The sequence below is a fragment of the Scyliorhinus torazame genome, chromosome 9 (assembly GCF_047496885.1).
Source record: "Scyliorhinus torazame isolate Kashiwa2021f chromosome 9, sScyTor2.1, whole genome shotgun sequence".
Lineage (NCBI taxonomy): Eukaryota > Metazoa > Chordata > Chondrichthyes > Carcharhiniformes > Scyliorhinidae > Scyliorhinus > Scyliorhinus torazame.
The window spans coordinates 173,326,329-173,345,849 of record NC_092715.1 but is presented as its reverse complement, the minus strand read 5'-3'; the positions used below and the strand labels follow the sequence as shown (position 1 = coordinate 173,345,849).

At 45.5% G+C, this 19,521-nt stretch overlaps 1 protein-coding gene across 5 annotated transcripts in view; it reads right to left on the bottom strand.

The window, feature by feature from the left end:
• Positions 1 to 19,521, bottom strand: part of syk (spleen tyrosine kinase) — a 458,870-nt gene that overhangs the window by 12,629 nt on the left and 426,720 nt on the right. For all 5 annotated transcript variants that reach the window (XM_072516819.1, XM_072516816.1, XM_072516820.1 and 2 more), the window contains 3 exons: positions 15,208 to 15,397; positions 13,982 to 14,122; positions 8,137 to 8,249 (listed from right to left, as the gene is read on the bottom strand). In XM_072516819.1, the coding sequence (XP_072372920.1) occupies positions 8,137 to 8,249; positions 13,982 to 14,122; positions 15,208 to 15,397 (444 nt within the window). The remainder of the gene's footprint in view (positions 1 to 8,136; positions 8,250 to 13,981; positions 14,123 to 15,207; positions 15,398 to 19,521) is intronic.

Genomic DNA, 19,521 nt, shown 5'->3' with positions numbered 1-19,521 from the left:
TCAATCCCAAGGCAGAAGTTCCTCAAGGAAGTACCCTAGACCCAACCATATTCCGCTGCTTCTTCAGCGACCTTCGCTCCACCACAAGGTCAAAAGTGTGGATGTTCAACGGTGATCCTACAAATGTTCGGCACCATTCATGACTCCTCAGATTCTGAACCATGCCCATATTCAACAAGATTTGAACAACATTCAGGCTTGGTCTGATAATTGGCAAGTAACATTTACGCCACAAAAGGGCTGGACAATTACCTTCTCCAGCAAGAGAGAAGCTAACCATCTGCCTTTCACATTGAATGGCATGACCCTAGCCGAATCCCCCACTATCAACTTCCTGGCGGTTATCATTGACCAGAAACTGAACTGCACTAGCCATATAAATACAGTGACTACAAGAGCAGGTCAGAGGCTAAGATTCTTGCAGTGAGTAATTCACCTCCAAACTCCCCACACCCTGTCCACCATCTATAAGGCATAAGTCAGCAGCAGTGTGATGGAATGCTTTCTGCTTGACTGGATAAGTGTGAATCTAACATAGTCAAGAAGCTCGATATCATCCAGGAGAAAGTAGCCTGCTTTATTGACATCTCAAACCTTCACCCCCTCCACCAGAAATGCACAGTGGCAGCAGTGTGTACCATCTACAAGATATACAGCAGCAACTCACCAAAGGTCCTGCCACAGTACGTTCCAAATGTGTGACCTCTGCCACTTAGAAAGGCAAGAGCAGTAGGTGCGTGGGAACACCATCACCTATAATTTGCCCTCCAAGCCACAGACCATTCTGACTTGGAATTATATCCTTTAATATTTTTCACTGCCATTAAGTCAAGATCCTGGAACTCCCTAACAGCACTGTTCATGTACCTATGCTACATGGACTTCAGCGATTCAAAAGGAGGTTCGCTATTACCTTTGAAAGGGCAATTAAGGATGGGCGACAAATGCTGCCCTAGCCCACAATACTCACATTCTGTGAAATAGTTTTTAAAAATCACATAGGGTGTGACGGGAGGAGTGGTAGAAACCCCAGAAAGGCAACTCCAACAGCAGCAACAATGTTTTCCAGAGTCTTCCACCAGACGCAAGGTGTAATGAATGGGTGAACCATGAAGGAAATGCCCACTCTGTCCAAGAGTCATTAAAAGGATTCTCAAATACATCTTTGTGCCTTTTGTTACTTCTTCAAAGATTGTACTGCTTTCTAACCGGTGTCCAGTGAAGTAAAGTGTCGCACGCAGAGAAGACTACGCCAAACTGCGACATGCACCAAATGCAAAATGGAAAATTTGTTTCACATGGAAATTCATTGCTGAGAGAAAAATAAGTGCTCCTTTTTCTCCCTTATTTCAGCCTGAAGTAGAGGACATAGTCTGGGGGATAGACACAGTTCTCTGCAGCCAAGAGTGCGAATCCAGAAGACTGTGTTGTCTGTCCGACGACAGAGTTTGGGCCATTAGCTCAGGGCTGGAGGGAAAGTTACAATGGGAGGGCAGGATCCAGCTGTTGTGGTCCACATGGGTATTAATGACATAGATTGAACTGGGAAAGAGGTTTTGCTGAGGGATTATGAGCAGTTAGGGGCTAAATTATAAAGAACCACAAAGGTTATAATTTCTGGATTACTACGGGGTCACGAGCAAACTGATGTAGGGTATACAAGAATAGAATATTAACTCTGTCGCTAAAAGATTGGTGCGGGAGAAATGGGTTTTGATTCATAGGATACTGGCTCCAGAACTGGGGAACAAGGGAGAAGCACCATTGGGACAGACTTCACCTGAACTGGGCTGGGACCAGTGTTCTGGTGAGTTGTATAACCTGGGTGGTCGAGAGAGCTTTAAATTAAATAGCAGGCGCAAAGGATCACATGAGGGGAGGTGTGGTGAATTAAAACAAAAGGTAATAGAGAAGGGTAGCAAGATGGGTAATAAGTGTGGAGGAAAGTAGAGTACAACAGCAGGTAAGATCAGAGTTCACAAGAATAGTGAAAAGACAGAATTCAAAGCCTTGTATCTGAATGCGTACAGCATTCATAACAAAATGGATGAATTGATAGCACAAACAGAAATAAATATGTATGACCTGGGAGCAATTTCAGTGTTGTAGATGACGCCAAGGCTGGGATCTAAATATTCACGGTTCTTTGATATTTTGGAAGGATAGGAAGCTGGAAAACATGAGTGGGGTAACTCTGTTAATTAAGTAACATTAGTACAATGGAGAAAGTTCTGAAGACCAAGATGGAGAATCAGTTTGGGTAATAGCAAAGGTCAGGGCGGGATTCTACGTCGGTGGGTCCTCTGCTTCGCCGGTACCGAACCCACGTCCGTGGATTTCCCGATGGAGTGGGGGTGGCCACAATGGAAAACCCCATTGGCCGGCTGCTGGGACGAAGGATCCCATTGCCAGCAGGGGTGCGCCGCGCCAGAAAACGGGTCTGGTGGGATGGAGAATCCCACCCAAGAAATCACTTATTGTGAGTTATTTGTTGGCCCCCAAGAGTAGCAAATTGAAGAACAGAGTATACAGGAAGAAATAATGAGGACGTATAATAAAGGTACTACAACAATCACGGCGATTTTAATCTTATAGAGTAGATTAATCCGATTGGCAAAGGCAGCCTGGAAGATAGGTTCAGAGAGTGTATTCAGTATAATTGCTTGGTTCTAGTGACAACCAATGAACAGGCTACTCTAGATGTGGTGATGTGCAATGAGACAGGTGAAGTGCAATGAGACACGAGTAATGAATGGCCTCATAGTAAAAGGAGGCTCCAGGTGACAGGGGTCATAACATGATAGTTTTAAGATGAGAAATGTGAGTCTAATACTAGTATCTTAAACTTAAATAAAGTAAAGTATAAGGGTACGAGGATAGCGTTGGCTAAAGTGAAACAAGAAATTATGTTAAAAGATAGGACAATAGAGAAGCAGTGGCAGATATTTAAGAAGATACTTTATGACTCTCAACAAAAATATATTCCATTGAGAAAAACTCTATGGGAAGGATGCATTCCCCATGGCTAACTAAGGAAGTTGAGGATTGTATCAAACTGAAAGAAAAAGCATATAATGCTGTGATGATTAGTGTAGGTCAGGGGTTTGGACAGATTTTAGAAGCCAGCGAACAACAACTAAAAACAATATTGAGGAAGGAATTAGTGTATAAGGAAAGCGAGCTAGAAATATAAAAAAAGATAGTAAGGGTTTCTGTATTTAAAAAATATAAAATTACTAAAGTGAGCACCCTCAGATGCTGAAACTGGAGAATTAATAATGGGAAATAAGGAAATGGGGGAAACATTGAATAGGTATTTTGTGTCTGGTCGCTGTAGAAAACATTAAAAAATTCCATGAAAATCTAGAGGTAAAGGGAGGGAAGAACTTCAATCAATCACACTCGCTTGTGAACAAGTGCTAGTTAAACTACTAGATGTAAAGGCAGACAAGTCCCCTGGAACTGATGGCTTTCATCCTCGGGTCTGAACAGAAGTGGTTGCAGAAATAGTAGTGATGCGCGATCAATTAAACTCAAAGATGAGGTTGTAACATGACTGAAGGCTTTAATAGACTAGATCTGTTCCCCAGCAGCTCCGGTACAGAAAGAGGGCTGCTGGGACGGCACCTGTTCTTATATCTCGCCTGTCAGGGCGGAGCTACATACCAAACAGCCAATGGTAAACTCCTAGGTTTACCCAATGGTCTCCAGCCTCTCGGGTACTGCAATACCTGATAATACCACAAGTAGATGTATTGGTTGTAACCTTCTAAAATTTCCTAGGTTGTGCAAAGATCCCAACAGACTGGAAAATTACGAAAGTAACATCGAATTCAAGAAAGGAGAGAGACGGAAAGCAGGAAATGGGCGGAATTCTCCCATCTGGGATTAAGCTCCATGGCAACGGTGGGGTGTGTTTCCTGCTGCAGAGGCTGACGGGAAACCACGCGATCATCCATTCCCGTGTAACTAACTATGCATCTGGGGATTTTGAGCCATCTCCCATGGTGGGCAGGATTGATGACGCATGTCCCGCTGTAATATTTGAGTGCCATATTTAAAAGGTACCCAACATCACTGGCCCACCATTGAAGAAAGAAGGTGGACTTCCTGAAGAAAGGAAATGAACCTCCATGAAAACTCTTGAGGCTGGACGATGGACCCGTCCAAAGATACTGAAGCTGATAGATGTTGCTGTGGTGTTCCATGATCCAGAGTTATTGGTGGCCTCCATTTGAACTCCGGAGGCAGTATTAGGCTCTCTCGGGTGAGGCCTGACTGCATGCCACTTTGGTCCAGACATGTTCTGGATCAACATGTTTTTTAATGGCGTCGTGGAGAATCAGGCATGTTGGGAAGATTCCGGACCGGCCTTCATCTGCATCCTATTAGCGCGATGCAAATCGGTTTCATGTTGGATTCCTGATCCACCATAGTTGGCACTATCAGAATATCCAGCTGTAATTTCACACCAGAGTGAAACCAATTTTTAGGCCTCCTACCAAATTCTCTCTCCTCCCCCACCCTCTTGCCTGCCATTGATCCCGCCAGTGGAGGCATGGGAGAATTCTACCCTTTGGGTCAGTTAGCCTAACATCCGTCATAGGGAAAATGCTTGAATCCATTATTACTTAGGCTGTCGCAGGACATTTGGCACATGGTCTGTAAAAGGGAAATTAATTTATTAGAGCTCTTTGAAGGAGTAACCAGCAAGGTGGTTAACAGCGGATCAATTGATGTGGGGCGGATTTGTGGACCACCCCGCCGGGTGTTTTCCAGTGACAGTGGAAGCCCCCCAGCGTGATCTACCGGCCCCGCCATTGTCAACGGGATTTCCCGTTAACTGCACCCCTCATCGGTGGGATGCTCCGACGTGGGACCGGAATTTCCCGCCGGTGTGAACAGCTGGTAAATCCCAACTGTGATGTACATAGATTTTGAAAAGGCATTCAACAAGGTGCCACATCAAAGCTTACTACAGAAAGTAAGAACTCCTGGTGTAGAGGATAACATATCAGTATTGATAGTGGATTGGTTAACTAAAAAGCACAGAGTAGGGATAAATGGTCTATTTGTGGATTGGCAAGCTGTTAATAATGGGAGTGCCACAATGATCAATGCTAGGGCCTCAACTATATACAATCTACATTGATGACTTGGATGAAGGGAGCGAATGTATGGTTGCCAAAATTTGCTGATGACACAAAGAAAGGTAGGAAAGCAAGTTGCCAAGAGGACATAAAGAGCGGGATTCTCCCGAATCCCCTGATGACAGCGTACAAAAATGGCGCGAACCACTCCAGCGTCGGGCCAACTGGAAGTTGCGGAAGCCTCCGCACTACTGGGGGCTAGGCCGGTGGCGGAGGGCGTGGTGCCACGCCAACCGCCGCCAAAGGGCCAGTGTGGTCCCGCGCATGCGCAGACCGGCTGGCGTGTGCTGGAGCATGCGCAGGGGAGTGTCTTCTCTGCACCGGCCATCGCGGAGCCCTACAGAGGCCGGCGCGGAAGGAAGGAGTTCCCTGATGGCAGAGGCACACCCGCAGATCGATGGGCCCGAATCGCGGGCCAGGCCACCGTGGGGGACCCGCCCCCCCCCCCCCGAGGACCGCACCAGCCGGCCTACCAGCCAGATCCCGTCGTGTGGGTCCATGTCCATTTCACGCTGGCGGGACTGGCCGAAAATGGATGGCCACTAGGCCCATCGGGGCCCAGAGAATTGCTGGGGGCGCCGCTGCCAACGGCCCCCAACCGGCGCGGCGTGAACTCCGCCTCCACCAGAAAACCGGCGCCGGAGAATACGGCAGCCGGCGTCAGAGCGCCGGGGCGGGATTCACACGCCGCCCCCCCCCCCCCCCCCCCCCAGGGATTCTCCGACCCGGCGGGGGGTCGGAGAATCCAGCCCAAAGAACACAGTGGGCTAAACAGCTGACTTGGAATGCAGAACAAGACCATCAGCGTGGTTTCAATTCCCGTACCGGCTTCCCCAAACAGGCGCCGGAATGTGTTGACTAGGGGCTTTTCACAGTAACTTCATTGAAGCATACTTGTGACAATAAGCGATTATTATTATCAAATGAATTTCGATAGGTTAAATGAATGGGCAAAAATGTGACAGGTGAAGTATACGGTCTGAAAATGCAAACTTGTCTACTTGGGCAGGAAGAATAGAAAAGGAGCATATTATTTGAATGTAGAGAGACTGCAGAATGCTGTGGTGCAGAAGGATCTCGGAGCCTTTGTACATGAATCACAAAAAGTTACATAGGTAGACCAAGTGATTAGTAAGGCAAATGGAAGGTTGGTGTTTATTGCAAGGGGTGTAAAGTATAAAATTTGGGAAGTGCTGATACAACTGTACAGGGCCTTAGTTAGACCACAACTGGAGTATTTGTGTAAAGTTTTGGCCTCTTTACTCAAAGAATGTAATTTAATTAGAAACAGTTCAGAGAAGGTTCACTTGACTGATTGGTTGGATGTTGTGATTGTCTTATGAGGAAACATTGAACAGGTTGGGCCTATGCCCTTTGGAGTTTAGAAGAGAGGTGATCTTATTGAAATATGTAAGATTCTGAGGGGACCTGATAAGCTGGATGCTGGGACGATATTCCCCTTGTGGGGGAGTGTATAACTGGGGGACACAATTTAAAAATTAAGGGTCTTCATTCAAGACTGAGTTGGGGAGACTTTATTTTCTTTCAAGGGGTCAGTAGTCTGCTGAATACTCTTCCAGGGGGCAGAGGAAGTTGGGTAATTGAATATGTTCAACTCTAAATTAGACTTTTAATCGACAATGGAGTTGAGGATTATAAAGGGCAGACAGGGCAGTGGAGTTGAGGTCACAATCAGATCAGCCATGATTTCATCAAATGGCGGAACAGGCTCAAGGTGCCAAATGATGGCTTAGTCTTGATCCTAATTCTTGTGTTGTATTCCCACTGCTCTTCCTGCAAAGAAGCTTGACCTACCTTTTAGAACATAGAACATACAGTGCAGAAGGAGGCCATTCAGCCCATCGAGTGTGCACCGACCCACTTAACCCAATAACCCCTCCTGACCTTTTTGGAAACTAAGGGCAATTTAGCATGGCCAATCCACCTAACCTGCACGTCTTTGGACTGTGGGAGGAAACCCGGAAGAAACCCACGCAGACACGGGGAGAAAGTGCAGACTCCGCACAGTGACCCAGCCGGGAATCAAACCTGGGACCCTGGCGCTGAGAAGCCACAGTGCTAGCCACTATGCTACCGTGCTGCCCATAAAGATGCCATGTAAAGGTGTTGAATTGAACATTGATTGATACAGCATTACCAGAGATGGGTTCATGCCAGTTTGTTTCTATGCTCGGGAACAGTCTGGGAAGTAGTTGTGATCAACTCTCTTTTATCTAATATCAACAGCCACAGGTGGCCACTTGAGGAAATTTGAGTTGATTAATTAATCTAGAAGTTGGTCTAACAGCCGTTGATCTAGTTGGCAGGAGTTAGGTAAGCATCCACAGTGTGCACTCTGGGCCCATGCTCATTAGGATGCGAGTTGAGATTATTCAATCATTTCACAAAAGAATTCACAAACAACAACAAACTTTCCATTTATTTGTTTTATGGAAAAGACGCACTGGCGTCTTAGCATCAATTTTCTTCATTTCTCTGGGATTCTTTTAGTGAGGTTTGATTCCTATGCATCTAAGGGTCAACATTGGACTGGATTTCCCTTTCAACACAGTAACTGGGATAGAAATGCCTCTCTTTCTAATTAACACATTTAACTTATCTTTTAACAAAGTCAACAAGCTGTTTATTCCAAATGCATAACTGACTTTAAAATAGCAATGGAATTTGACCTGAACACTAACGATTATTCTAAATGTCACACCGTTATAAATAACTTTGTGTGATTAATCTATGACTTCCTCATAAATTCAGAATATGCTTAAGTTTTGTATCGTGCAACCAATTCCAGTAAATCAAATCAGAGGGCAACGGAGAAGCAATTCATTACACTTAAATCAGCAATGTCTTGAATAACTTGATTTAAAGCTGAGGTTGTGTAATGGCCCACCAGAAGTATGAAGAACTAAACAAAATAATGTTTTACACTGTTTCATAAATGTAACTGAAGCAAGAGGAAAGGACTTACTTGTATGTCCAACATTCTCGCATCAATTCATACATTTCAGCAGGACATCGGTTTGGAGCATCCAGTCGGTCACCTGATTCGATCATTTGTACAACTTCTTGGCCTTTCATTCCCTTTGCAGACAAGTCAAAGACATACACAGGCTCTTAAATTACAAACAAACACATTGAACAACCAGATACTTGTTCCTGGTATTTAATCATAGGATGTGAAAGGTGACACCAGGTCTGGTGCTCATGCTCTCCCATCGACAGATCATTGTTATATTAATTCCTAGTTTTGGGGGGAGAACATCGATTGTGTAGCTGCAAGTAATGCAGTGATGTCTCTGCCGATTCTCCGCAGTTGACCGGCCGAGTTCCCGCCAGCGTGGTTCACGTATGGTTCCACCCGGCGGGAGCTCGGCGTCACGGCTGCGGTGGCTGTCCTTTCCGGGGGGTGCCTCCATGACAGCCAGGCCTGCGATTGGGGGCCACCAATTGGTGGGTGTGCATGATCTGGGGGGGGGCCCTACCTTCTTCCGCGCTGGCCCACTATGTGGCTCTGCCATGTTGCGCGTCGCCGGCGCAGAAGCGGCCGCCGCGCGCATGTGCGGACCCGTGGCCGGCAGTGCAGGGTGCGTACGGCAGATGGAGCAGCGTGGAGCGCTGGCCCCCTGTGGGCTACAGAATCGCTTACGCCAGCGTCAACACTTAATCGCGTTATTGGAGAATCCCGGCCAAGATATCTGGCAGTGCAGCAATTAAATGACTACGGGACTGCCAGTATCCTTGGCAACAGGGTTCCACTGCCTATTAGGAACTTTATTCCATCCGAGCTGGACTTTAGGTTGGTGGGGATGCCAATAGATTTTTCTGCAAATGATCGGTCCCCTGCGCCTCACATTAAATTCCACCCTTTGTGTCAGTTTTCATAATGGAGGTAGGGAACAAAATACTAGCTGTATACGTTAACCTAAAAATACGTCAGGGGAAGAACTTAATGCAGCAGAAAATGGTAAAGGAGTTAGGTAAGTCACCAGAATCGGATAGTTTCAAGCCCAAAGCCCAATGTTAATGAGGAAATTGCAGATGTATTATTCATAATTTTCCAAAGTCCTCTCGATTCAGGAAAAGTGCCTTTGGATTGAAATACTGCAAATATCACTCTGTTTATTTACAAAGGGAGGTAGAGCGAAACAGGAAACCAATCAATTTAACATCAGTTGTTAAGAGATTATTGAAATCTAAAAGTATGAGCTGAACAAAGAAATTTGCGAACGGAAGGCGATATCTGATAATCTAGTTGATTTTCCAGGAGGTCACTATCATGCTGGATAGGAGACTGTCCAAGGATGTATCTAAATGGACCACTAGGCATTTGATAAGGTTTCCGAGAAAATATTGGAAAAATTGAAAGTACATAGAATTGGAAACAACTTAGCTCTGTATCTTACTTTCCAACCAATTACCAGCTCATGTCACAGTGATAAAGATTAGGAGTAATAGGACAGCTCTCTGATTTGGTGGGATGTGACAAGAAGCATTTCCTAGAGATTTGTACTTGAGCTTCAGCTTGGGATCATATAAATAGGGTGTAATTATTTCATATTTCAACAGAATGGCACAGAGGGTGGGTCTTATGACATCATGCTGAGCGGAGGGCCACATAGTTTGTAAAAGATTTATAAAAATAGAATCCCTCCCCCCTCTCCAGAACTACGGGACCCCTCCCCTGCACTCACGGAATCCACCCACATGGACCTCCTCACAGAAAGACCTCCCCTCCATGGAACAACCTCCCTCAGGGAGCCCTCCACACAGATTCCCATTACATCATTGGCTGGGAGAGGGGTCAATTACAATGGGAAACCCCGCCAGCGTAAACAGCAGTTTGGGTATCCCGGGGCTTTTCCCGTTCCCACATTTGATCTAATCCCCAGAAAACAGGAGTGGAAAATGCCTCCACCATTGTCTTTGTTGAAGGAATAGAGAATTGGACGGGAGGCAATAAGTTGTTTAGGTGATAGCAAGAAGTTGCTGAAGGAAATAGACATTCTCAGTTAGTGGGTAAAACTGCAGGAAATGGGCCATTTTAAAGACCAGTTAAGGGTCAGTCACATTGCTGTGGGTCTGGAGTCACATGTAGGCAGGACCAGGTAATATAGAAGATAGAACATACAGTGCAGAAGGAGGCCATTTGGCCCATCGAGTCTGCACAGACCCACTTAAGCCCTCACTTCCACCCTATGCCCGTAACCCAATAACCCCTCCTAACCTTTTTCTTTTGGTCACAAAGGGCAACTTATCATGGCCAATCTACCTAACCTGCACGTCTTTGGACTGTGGGAGGAAACCGGAGCACCCGGAGGAAACCCACGCAGACATGGGGAGAACGTGCAGACTCTGCACAAACAGTGACCCAGTGGGGAATCGAACCTGGGACCCTGGCGCTGTGAAGCCACAGTGCGAACCACTTGTGCTACCGTGGTGCAAATATGGCAGATTTCTATTCCTGAAAGGCATCAGTGAACCAGGTGGGTTTTTGAACAACAACCAATGATCGCGGTCATGGTCACCATTACTGAGGTTAGCTTTATATTCCAGATTTTTAAATTAATTTTAAATTCTACCAGCTGCCATGGGGAGGATTTGGACCCAAGTCCCAGATTCTCCCCCTCCCCCACTCCCACCACCCCCCCCCCCCCCCCCCCCCCCCGCCGGCTGCGTCATTCCCGGTAGCGGGAGACGGTGCGTCGTTCGCTGGCGGTGGGATTCTCTGTTCCCACCATCGTCAATGGAATTTTCCATTGAAATCACCCCAGGCTGCTGGGAAACCCACGGGTAGGGGTGCGCTGCCGGCGGACCCAAAGAATCCTGCCGTCAGTGAACGGATGGAAAATTCCGGCCTGGATCTCTGGATTACTAGTCCAGTGACAATCCATTATACCAACATTGCCCAACACACTGTTTAATGTGTCGGAGTAAGATGATATAGGTGTCTAAATCACTGAAATAGAATACATAGGCACAAGAAATAATTGAATCCTTTCCCAGTTCTTCCAGCATTTTCTCTTTTTAATAAAATAGCCAACAGAATGTTGGATTCTATCTTAATGGAGTTGGAATACAAAGGAGAAGAACTGGTGTGGGATCCTCCGTCTCCCCGCACCCGTTTTCTGGTGCCTGCCCCCGCAGGCAGCGGGACTCTCTGTCACGGCAGCCGGCCAATGGGGTTTCCCATTGTGGGCACCCCCACACCATCGGGAAATCTGTGGGCGTGAGTGCGCTGCCGGCGAATGGAGGATCCCACCGATGGTGAATCTAGCCCCTGATATTTCAGTTGTGTAGAGGCTTGGTCAGACTCCATCGGTGTTGGGTACCAAACCTCAGGAAAGACAAATTGGTCTTAGAAAGGGGACAGTGTAAATTCGCCAGAATGGTACCGGAGCTGGAAAGGATAAATTATGAGGATATTGCGCATAAACTTGGTGGGTGTTCCCTTGAGTTTAGAAAATTGAATGGTTACCTAATTGAGGTCCTGAAAGGAGGATTCCATAGGGGTAGGTACAGAGAAAATAATTCCTCAGGTGGGGGAATCCAGAAAAAGGGTGCATAATCTTCAAATCAGGCCAATTAGGAGTGAAGTCAGAATCATGTTTGCAGACACATAGTGGGAATCTTCAACTCGATCCCCCAAATGTTTATGGATGCTGGATCAATTGAAAGTCTCATCGAAAGATATGATGCAAAAGTGAGTAAATAGAGTTGAGAAACAGGTTAGCTAAGATATAATTAAATGGTGAGATAGACTTGTATTATAAAGCCATGCTTTATATCAAAAATTACTTTGTATTGAAAGTGACTTTATTTATTCATTGGGCTGAAACCACTGATTGAATTTTTAAAAACTGATGATCAGCAACTTAAAAAAATAGTTTTGTAAGATGACAGAACATTTGCACAGCTGCACCCTACCAATTTTAAGCCATTAAGCACAGAGTTAGGATGTCTAGAAGAACCCATCAAAGGCAATCACCGAGGACAGTGAATGACCTCATCTCCTGACCCATTAACAAAACATCCAGGTAACAGCTCTGTATTCAACTAGGTGGGGGAAGAACCTTAGACAGAATCACTTTTGACAATGGACCCTGACTGAGAATGGAACTCATCCAGCCTTGATCTCATTATGTATAAACTGTGATCCTGGAATAACTAACCAGGACCATGTTTTGGTAACTGGTCAGTTGGTGAGAGGAATCTGTGATGAGCCAACTAACACTCTTTTGTCTTGTAAGAATCTGCTTTACTCAGGCCATAGAACATAAGAACGGGATTCAGAAAAATATCTTTAAGTGAACACACTCTCTCTCCCTCCATCCATCCTGTAATTTGAGCCCTGCCTGTTGTTTGACCATCCACTCATTGCAAGTAGTTTTTTTAAAGAATCAACCCTGCAACTGCTACTTCCAGAAGAAAATATACAAATAAGTTTTCAAATGCTCATGGATAAGGACAAGAGTAGTTCTCGAGTGAGGGTGCTAAATTGGGAGGAAGCTAACTACAACTGAATTCGGCAAGAGCTGGAGAATGTGGAACGGTAAAGTTGCATGGGATTCGGGGTGTGCGAGCTAGATGGATAAAGAACTGGTTTGACAACAGGAAACAGAGTAACAGTGGAAGGGAGTTTTTCAGAATGGAGATGTGTAACTAGTGGATCTTCCACAGGGATCAGTGCTGGGAATGCTGCTGTTTTTTTATATATATATATATAAATAAGTGATCTGGAGGAAAATGTAGATGGTATGATCAGCAAGTTTGGAGATAACACGAAGATAGGTGGAGTTGCAGATAGTGAAGGGGACTGTCAGAGAATAATGCAGAATATAGATAGATTGGAGAGTTGAGCAGAGAAATAGCAGATGGAGTTCAATCCAGGCAAATGCGAGGTGATGCATTTTGGAAGATCAAATTAGGTGTGAATTATAGTAAATAGCAAAACCCTTAGGAGAATTGACATACAGAGGGATCTGGGCATTCACGTTCATAGTTCCATGAAAATGACAATGCAGATGGATGAGGTAGTCAAGAAGGTGTACGACATGCTTGCCTTCATCAGCTGGGGCATTCAGTACAAGAGTTGGCAGGTCATGTTATAGTTGTATAAACCTTTAGTTAGGCCACATTTGGAATATTGCGTGTATTTCTGGTTGCCATACTACCAGAGGGATGTGAATGCTTTGGAAAGAGTGCAAAGAAGGTTTACCAGAATATTGCCTGGTCTGGAGGGTTATAGCTATGAGGAAAGGTTGAAAAGACGGAGGCTGAGGGGAGACCTGATTGAGGTCTACAAAATTACAAGAGGTGGATAGTCGGAAGCTTTTACCCAGGGTGGAAGACTCAATTACAAGGGGGCACAGGTTAAAGGTGAGAGGGGGATGTTTTTCATGCAGAGGGTGATGGGTGCCTGGAACATGTGGCCAATGGAGGTAGGGGAGGCAGGCACGATAGCAATGTTTAAAATGTATCTCGATAGGCACATGAAAGAGCGGGGAATGGAGGGATACAGATCGTTTGGGCCATAAGTAGTAGGTCTAAATAAAGAATCTGGATTGGTGCAGGTTTGATGGGCCGAAGGACTTGTTGCTGTGCTGTAATGTTCTTTGTTCTTGTTCTTTGAAAGGCTAAAGAATAATTCAATTTATTGCATTATTTCTTCATAAATGACAACATTAATTTTGATAATATGACAAGCCAGTATTCTATGAACTTTGATTTCAGGCCAACACTGCAGTTGGTGGAGGTGTGCACTGGCATGACAGAAGCAATATTACTTAATTGTAATAGAGAGAAAGGAAACTTACTTTGTACGGCTTCATACCATAGGAAAACGCTTCCCACATCATCACACCAAAGCTCCAGACATCACTTTTGCTGGAAAACTTGAAGAAGTTGATAGATTCTGGTGCATACCACTTTATTGGCCATTTGCCTGTACTTTTGGCCTATAATGAATTTAAAATAAAAACACCAATCTTATTGATTCTGTAGCATTCAGTATCCCTACCAAAATAAAATGCAGTGTCATAATAGTCACTTATTTTTCTATGCTGTACTTTAGCATCAACATTGATTTTGCTAATTATTTTGAATGGGATGTACTTAACACTGCCGTTGTTTAACCTTGAAAAATAAGATGGCAGCAGTGAGTGATTAGAAAACCGGCTGATCAGGAGTATAGCATAAGAATATCATTCACCCATACGAGTCGTGTTCGTGTTCGTGAATGGAACATGCTCTATTCAGATGAATTTTTAATCCAGTGTGTCTTCATCAGAAACTTAAGAATGGGTTCACCTTCGCTACTGGACTAAGACAAGTATTTTCATTTCCTCTATTGGATATTCCCTGTGGTCTTTCTCAATTTCCCATTCCAGTCCATTTTCATACTCTGGACTGGGTTAGACATAAAATCAAAAACATAAGCACTCAAGGCAAAGCAGATACTAAATAGTGGTTGCAGCTGAGCTGGGAAAGTTATTGAAGACATGGTCAAAGGAATAAGTTCAGAGGAGACTTTTTGTAGATTGGTACAGAAAAGCTAGCAAATCACAGATTCACAGAATTATTACAGTGCAAAAGCAGAGGACTTTTAGAAAAGGGTACAAGAGAGCGATCAAGCCAGTTGAAAGCTTTATACCAAAAATGGAGTTAGGAGGAAGTGGGGATAGAGGTGGTGGAGGGATGCAAAAGAGGTTGTAGCAGGAAGTAGATATTGTGCACAATAGGATATAGGGCTTAAGCAAATTGCAAAGCGGGACATAACTGTGGAGAAATTGCAAATATAACTCTAAACATTCAAATGTATATATATGGATAGGCATTTTATTTTTTAAAAGATGACCCATCCACTACACAAATGCAAAATACTTCAGTTTGCAGAATATGGTAATCTTTTAAACCAGCCAGAATCTAATGTAAATTTCTTATGATGCCACACAGAGATGTCAGCTTAAAGTCAGTGAAATGAGTAGTCTTCAATGATATTCAGGAATGACTGAAATCAGAAAAAGACTTGCTTCCAACTTACTTTGTAGTAATTCTCCTCAGAGTTTATGGCCTTCGACAGGCCAAAGTCGCTGATTTTAGCATAATGCTGAGTTACAAGGAGAACATTCCTTGCAGCCAAATCCCTGTGAACATAGTTCTTCTCTTCCAAGTACTTCATACCCATGGACACTTGATGTACTAATTCAACTATGTTGGTTATGCTAACATCTCTGAAAATGTAAGACATTTTTATTAAAATGTAATTTGAGGAGAAGCGAAAACAAAATATCTTCCATCAAAGAATTGCGTATATTACAAGGATTACAGCATTCAGATCCTCACAGCAGATTTTCCTGCTTGTGCATCTCAGATTTTGTACTTTTATTGCAAGTTTCTTGTTTTCCCTTTTGTGCAGGCCAACAAGGGCAGGCGTGATATATTAGGGGGACATGGTGCAGGAGCAGATACAGGCAACAGAGCTTTGGATTTGCTGACGTTTTATTAATGTTGGAAAGTATGATGTCAGGCAGGAGAACTGGTTGAACAGGGAGGCGACAAAAGCAGGGATGATGGGAGCCATATTATGGAGGTGGAATTTGGCTCAATTTATGGGGTCAGCTCTGAGTTGAGCAGGAGGTCAAGATTAAAAGCAGCCTTTTTCAGCCTGAAACAATGCTGGGAAAGGCCATGGATTTGGCAGGGAGCAGTGCTTGTTGCGGGGGCCAAGGATCATTACTTCAACCTTCCAGCTATTCAGGTGGAGGAAATTGTTGCTCATCCAAGACTGGGGGTGTGATCTAACCAAAAGATTTCTAAGTGTCATTTCAGGTGGGTTTGGCTGGGGGCTTTTCCCTGGCTCTGTCAGCGAGTTCCCCACTGCTATCTAAACACACTTAGTCACCTTTTTGGGCCCTGGGGGTCTTTCTCACCTATCCAGCCCACTTTTCATCACCCCGTGTGGAGTTTGCACATTCTCTCTGTGTCTGCATGGGCCTCACCCCCACAACCCCAAAAAGATGTGCAGGGTCGGTGAATTGGCCATGCTAAATTGCCCCTTAATTAGAAAAAAAAGAATTGGGTACTCTAATAAAAATAATTATTTTTATCACTGAAGAGCTGAACTCACTGCCCAGAGCGGCTCCTCAAAGATCGGGCCGCCATTTTAAAAGGGTGCCCTGATCTCACCCATGGGCAATGTCACCCCCCCCACATACATGGGCATGACCCCCCACATACATGGGCATGAGCCCCCCACCCACCCCCCCCCCCCCCACCCACCCCCCCCCCCGCCCTCACCCTTAGCGAGGACGCCCTGCTGTGGGGTCACTGAGGCCATCCCTTTTTCAGGCCTTCCCACACCCCTTTTCAGCCACACCCTCCCCCTTAAGGCCAAGACAATTTAAGATAAGGGTGGCTCATGTTGAGTTTGGTGAAAGTCTTTCTTCCGCTGAGCCACACATGTAGGTCCTCAATCTTTGGCACCAGATAACGATCCAGACGAGACGCTCAGTTGATGGTCATTTTATAATCTCCGCAGAGGCGGATGGAACCATCAGGTTTCATAACCAGCACGACCGGCGCAGCCCAATCCGCAAATTGCACCAGGCAGATGATTCCCAACTTCTCCAAACAGTTCGGTTCTGCACCGACCTTTGGTTTCAAAGCCTAGGGAACGGGGCAGGCCCGAAAATAGTATGATTGGGCCTATGGATATACTGATTTCTCATGGTACCGATGGTACCGAGGCCTTCCTGGAATACCCCAGGGAAATGTGCTAATACTGCATACGGCCCATCGCGGTACATCCGGCATACTTGCTGCCAGTCCACCCAGAGAGCTTTCAGCCAGTCATGCCCCAGCAAATTTGAGCCCAAATCCTTTATTACTACCAGTGGTAAGTTCGCCAACTGAGCTCAGTATTCCACAAAGACTTCGGAGGTGCCTGTGGTTTCCAATGGCTCCCCCAAAGCCATCTCCAGCCGAGCATCGGTACCACATAACGCCAAGACGCGTATCCCTGAGCGAATTTGGTCATGTGTGCTGCGGCTGATCACAGAAACCACGGCTCCATATCAAGCTCCATTCGCATTGGGAACCCGTTGATGCGATCTGTCACTTGGATAGGCGCCACCCGTGGTGCTGAAATGCAGTAAAAGGCGGGGGGCCTCCTCCGGCTCATTGTCGACAAAATGCGTCCACCTTCTGGGGCGGTCATCAGGGTGGCAGTGGTGGGTGAGTGTAATTTCTCAGTGCGTCTGCCCCTGCGATGCCCTCTGGTATCAGCATGTTAACCCCGTGCAGGAAAATGTTGTTGTCAGTCCTGGTCACCCGGAGTGCGCCCCCAGTGGCGGGAGTCCAGAACTGGAGCATGGCAGAGGGGCGCCCGGCGCCCTGTTGGGTGTTTTATGTTTAGGACAGCCATTCCTCGGAAGTCCTGAACCTTGTGTTCTGCGTCCTCTGGGACAAAGCTATTTGGTCGCTTTTGTCAGGTCCTGATTTGTTTCACCCAATAAACATTCCTGGGTTGGACCATCTCATATCCCGCAAACCAAACAGTCTCCGAGTGCCTCAGATAATGTCAGGCTGAATTAACGGAACTCGGTGAATTTTCGCAAACGGCCCAGGAATTCTGTTACGGTTTGCCCTCTAGGAATGAAAACGATGAACAATCAGCAGCGGTTTTGTGTTTAAATGGTTGCCGACCAGTGTAACGAGCACCGCAAACTTTCAGGTGTCAGGTGACTCAGGAAAAGTTAAACTTTTGATCATGCTGTAAGTCTCTGTGCCACAAATCACGAAGAGGATCACCATCTGTCTCTCATTCCCGACTGTTATTCAGATGAAAAAAGTGGAGCATTTGCTCTTTGTACTAGGTTCAATCCCCCATCTCAGCGGAGAACGCCTCTAGCTTACTGATGAGTGGCATATCTGTTGCCTGTATAGAGGTATCCTGAGGCCTAATCAAGGTGGGCCTGGTCCGGAGGAAATGCACCTCCTGCAGCTCCACTTAAACACTGTTGCCTGTGTAAACTCTCAGGCAAGTGATCACTCGGAAGCAATGACAGTAGAAGGTTTTGATTTATTCTCCTTACTATTTACACCTCATACTCTCCAAAGCGTCTCCCGCACCTGGCCAACACCCGGGCCGGGGTATTTATATCCCAGCAGTTCTAGGAAAGGAGGATAGCCCCCCCCCCCCATCTGGGTAAATTGTACTCAGGTGAGGCCACAGGGACTCTGAGGTTGCAGATTCCTGGGCCTCCTGTAGGGTTAGAATTGGTTTTAAGAAGAGTCTTGAAGGAGGAAAGAAATATAGCGAGGTTCGGACACTCCAGAGCTCAGAGGCTAAGCAGCTGAAGATACAACCAACAATAGTCCTGTGTTTAAAATCGATGGTGATCAAGGTGCCACAGACATCTTGGGGGTTTGTGGATCTGGAGGTGATCACAGAGGTAGATAACCCCTGGAGGAATTTGGAAACAAGGATGAGCATTTTAAAATTTAGGCATTGCTTAACTGGGAGCCAATGTAGGTCAGTGGGCACAGGGGTAATACTTCATTGGAACATAGTGAAAGTGTAACTTGGTGAGAGTAAAGAGGTGGCAACAAAGTTTCGAATGACTGCAGGTTTATCGAGGCCGATAATGGGAGGCCAGCCAGGTGTGTGTTGGATTGTCAAGGCTAAAAGGAACAAACACATGGGTAAGGGATTCAGCTGTGGTTGAGCTGAGGCAGAGGTGGGGTTGGGTGACTTTCCCAAGTTGGAAATAGGTGGTCTTAGTGATGGCATAGATGTGTTATTCAAACCCTACCTCAGGGTCAAATATGACACCAGAGGTGCAAACAGCCTAATTCAGCCTCATACAATTGTCAGGGGGAGGGAAGGGTTTGGAGGCCAGGAAACAGAGTTTGTGTATGGGACTGAAGACAATGGCTTCAGTCATCCCAATGTTTAATTAGAAAATAAATTCTGCACATCCAGTACTGGATGTTGGATGAACGGCTTGACAATTTAACAACATTGGAGTTGTCAAGTGAAGTTATGGCCTCTTAAAGACATCTTACAAGGAACTTACAAGTTAACTTATTTAACGGTTTCCTGTGCAGAACCTTGTCAAAGGCCTTCTGGAAATCTGAATAAATCACATCCACTGATTCTCCTTTGTTTAGAAGGATGAGGGTGGATCTTATTGAAACTTACAGAATACCGCGAGGCCGTGTTTCCACTTGTAGGAAAAACTGGAACCAGAGGACACCATCTCAGACTAAAGGGGTGATTCTTTAAAATTTCTTTGTGGAGGAATTTCTTCAGAGAGGGTGGTGAATCTGTATCTGTGGAACTCTTTGCCACAGA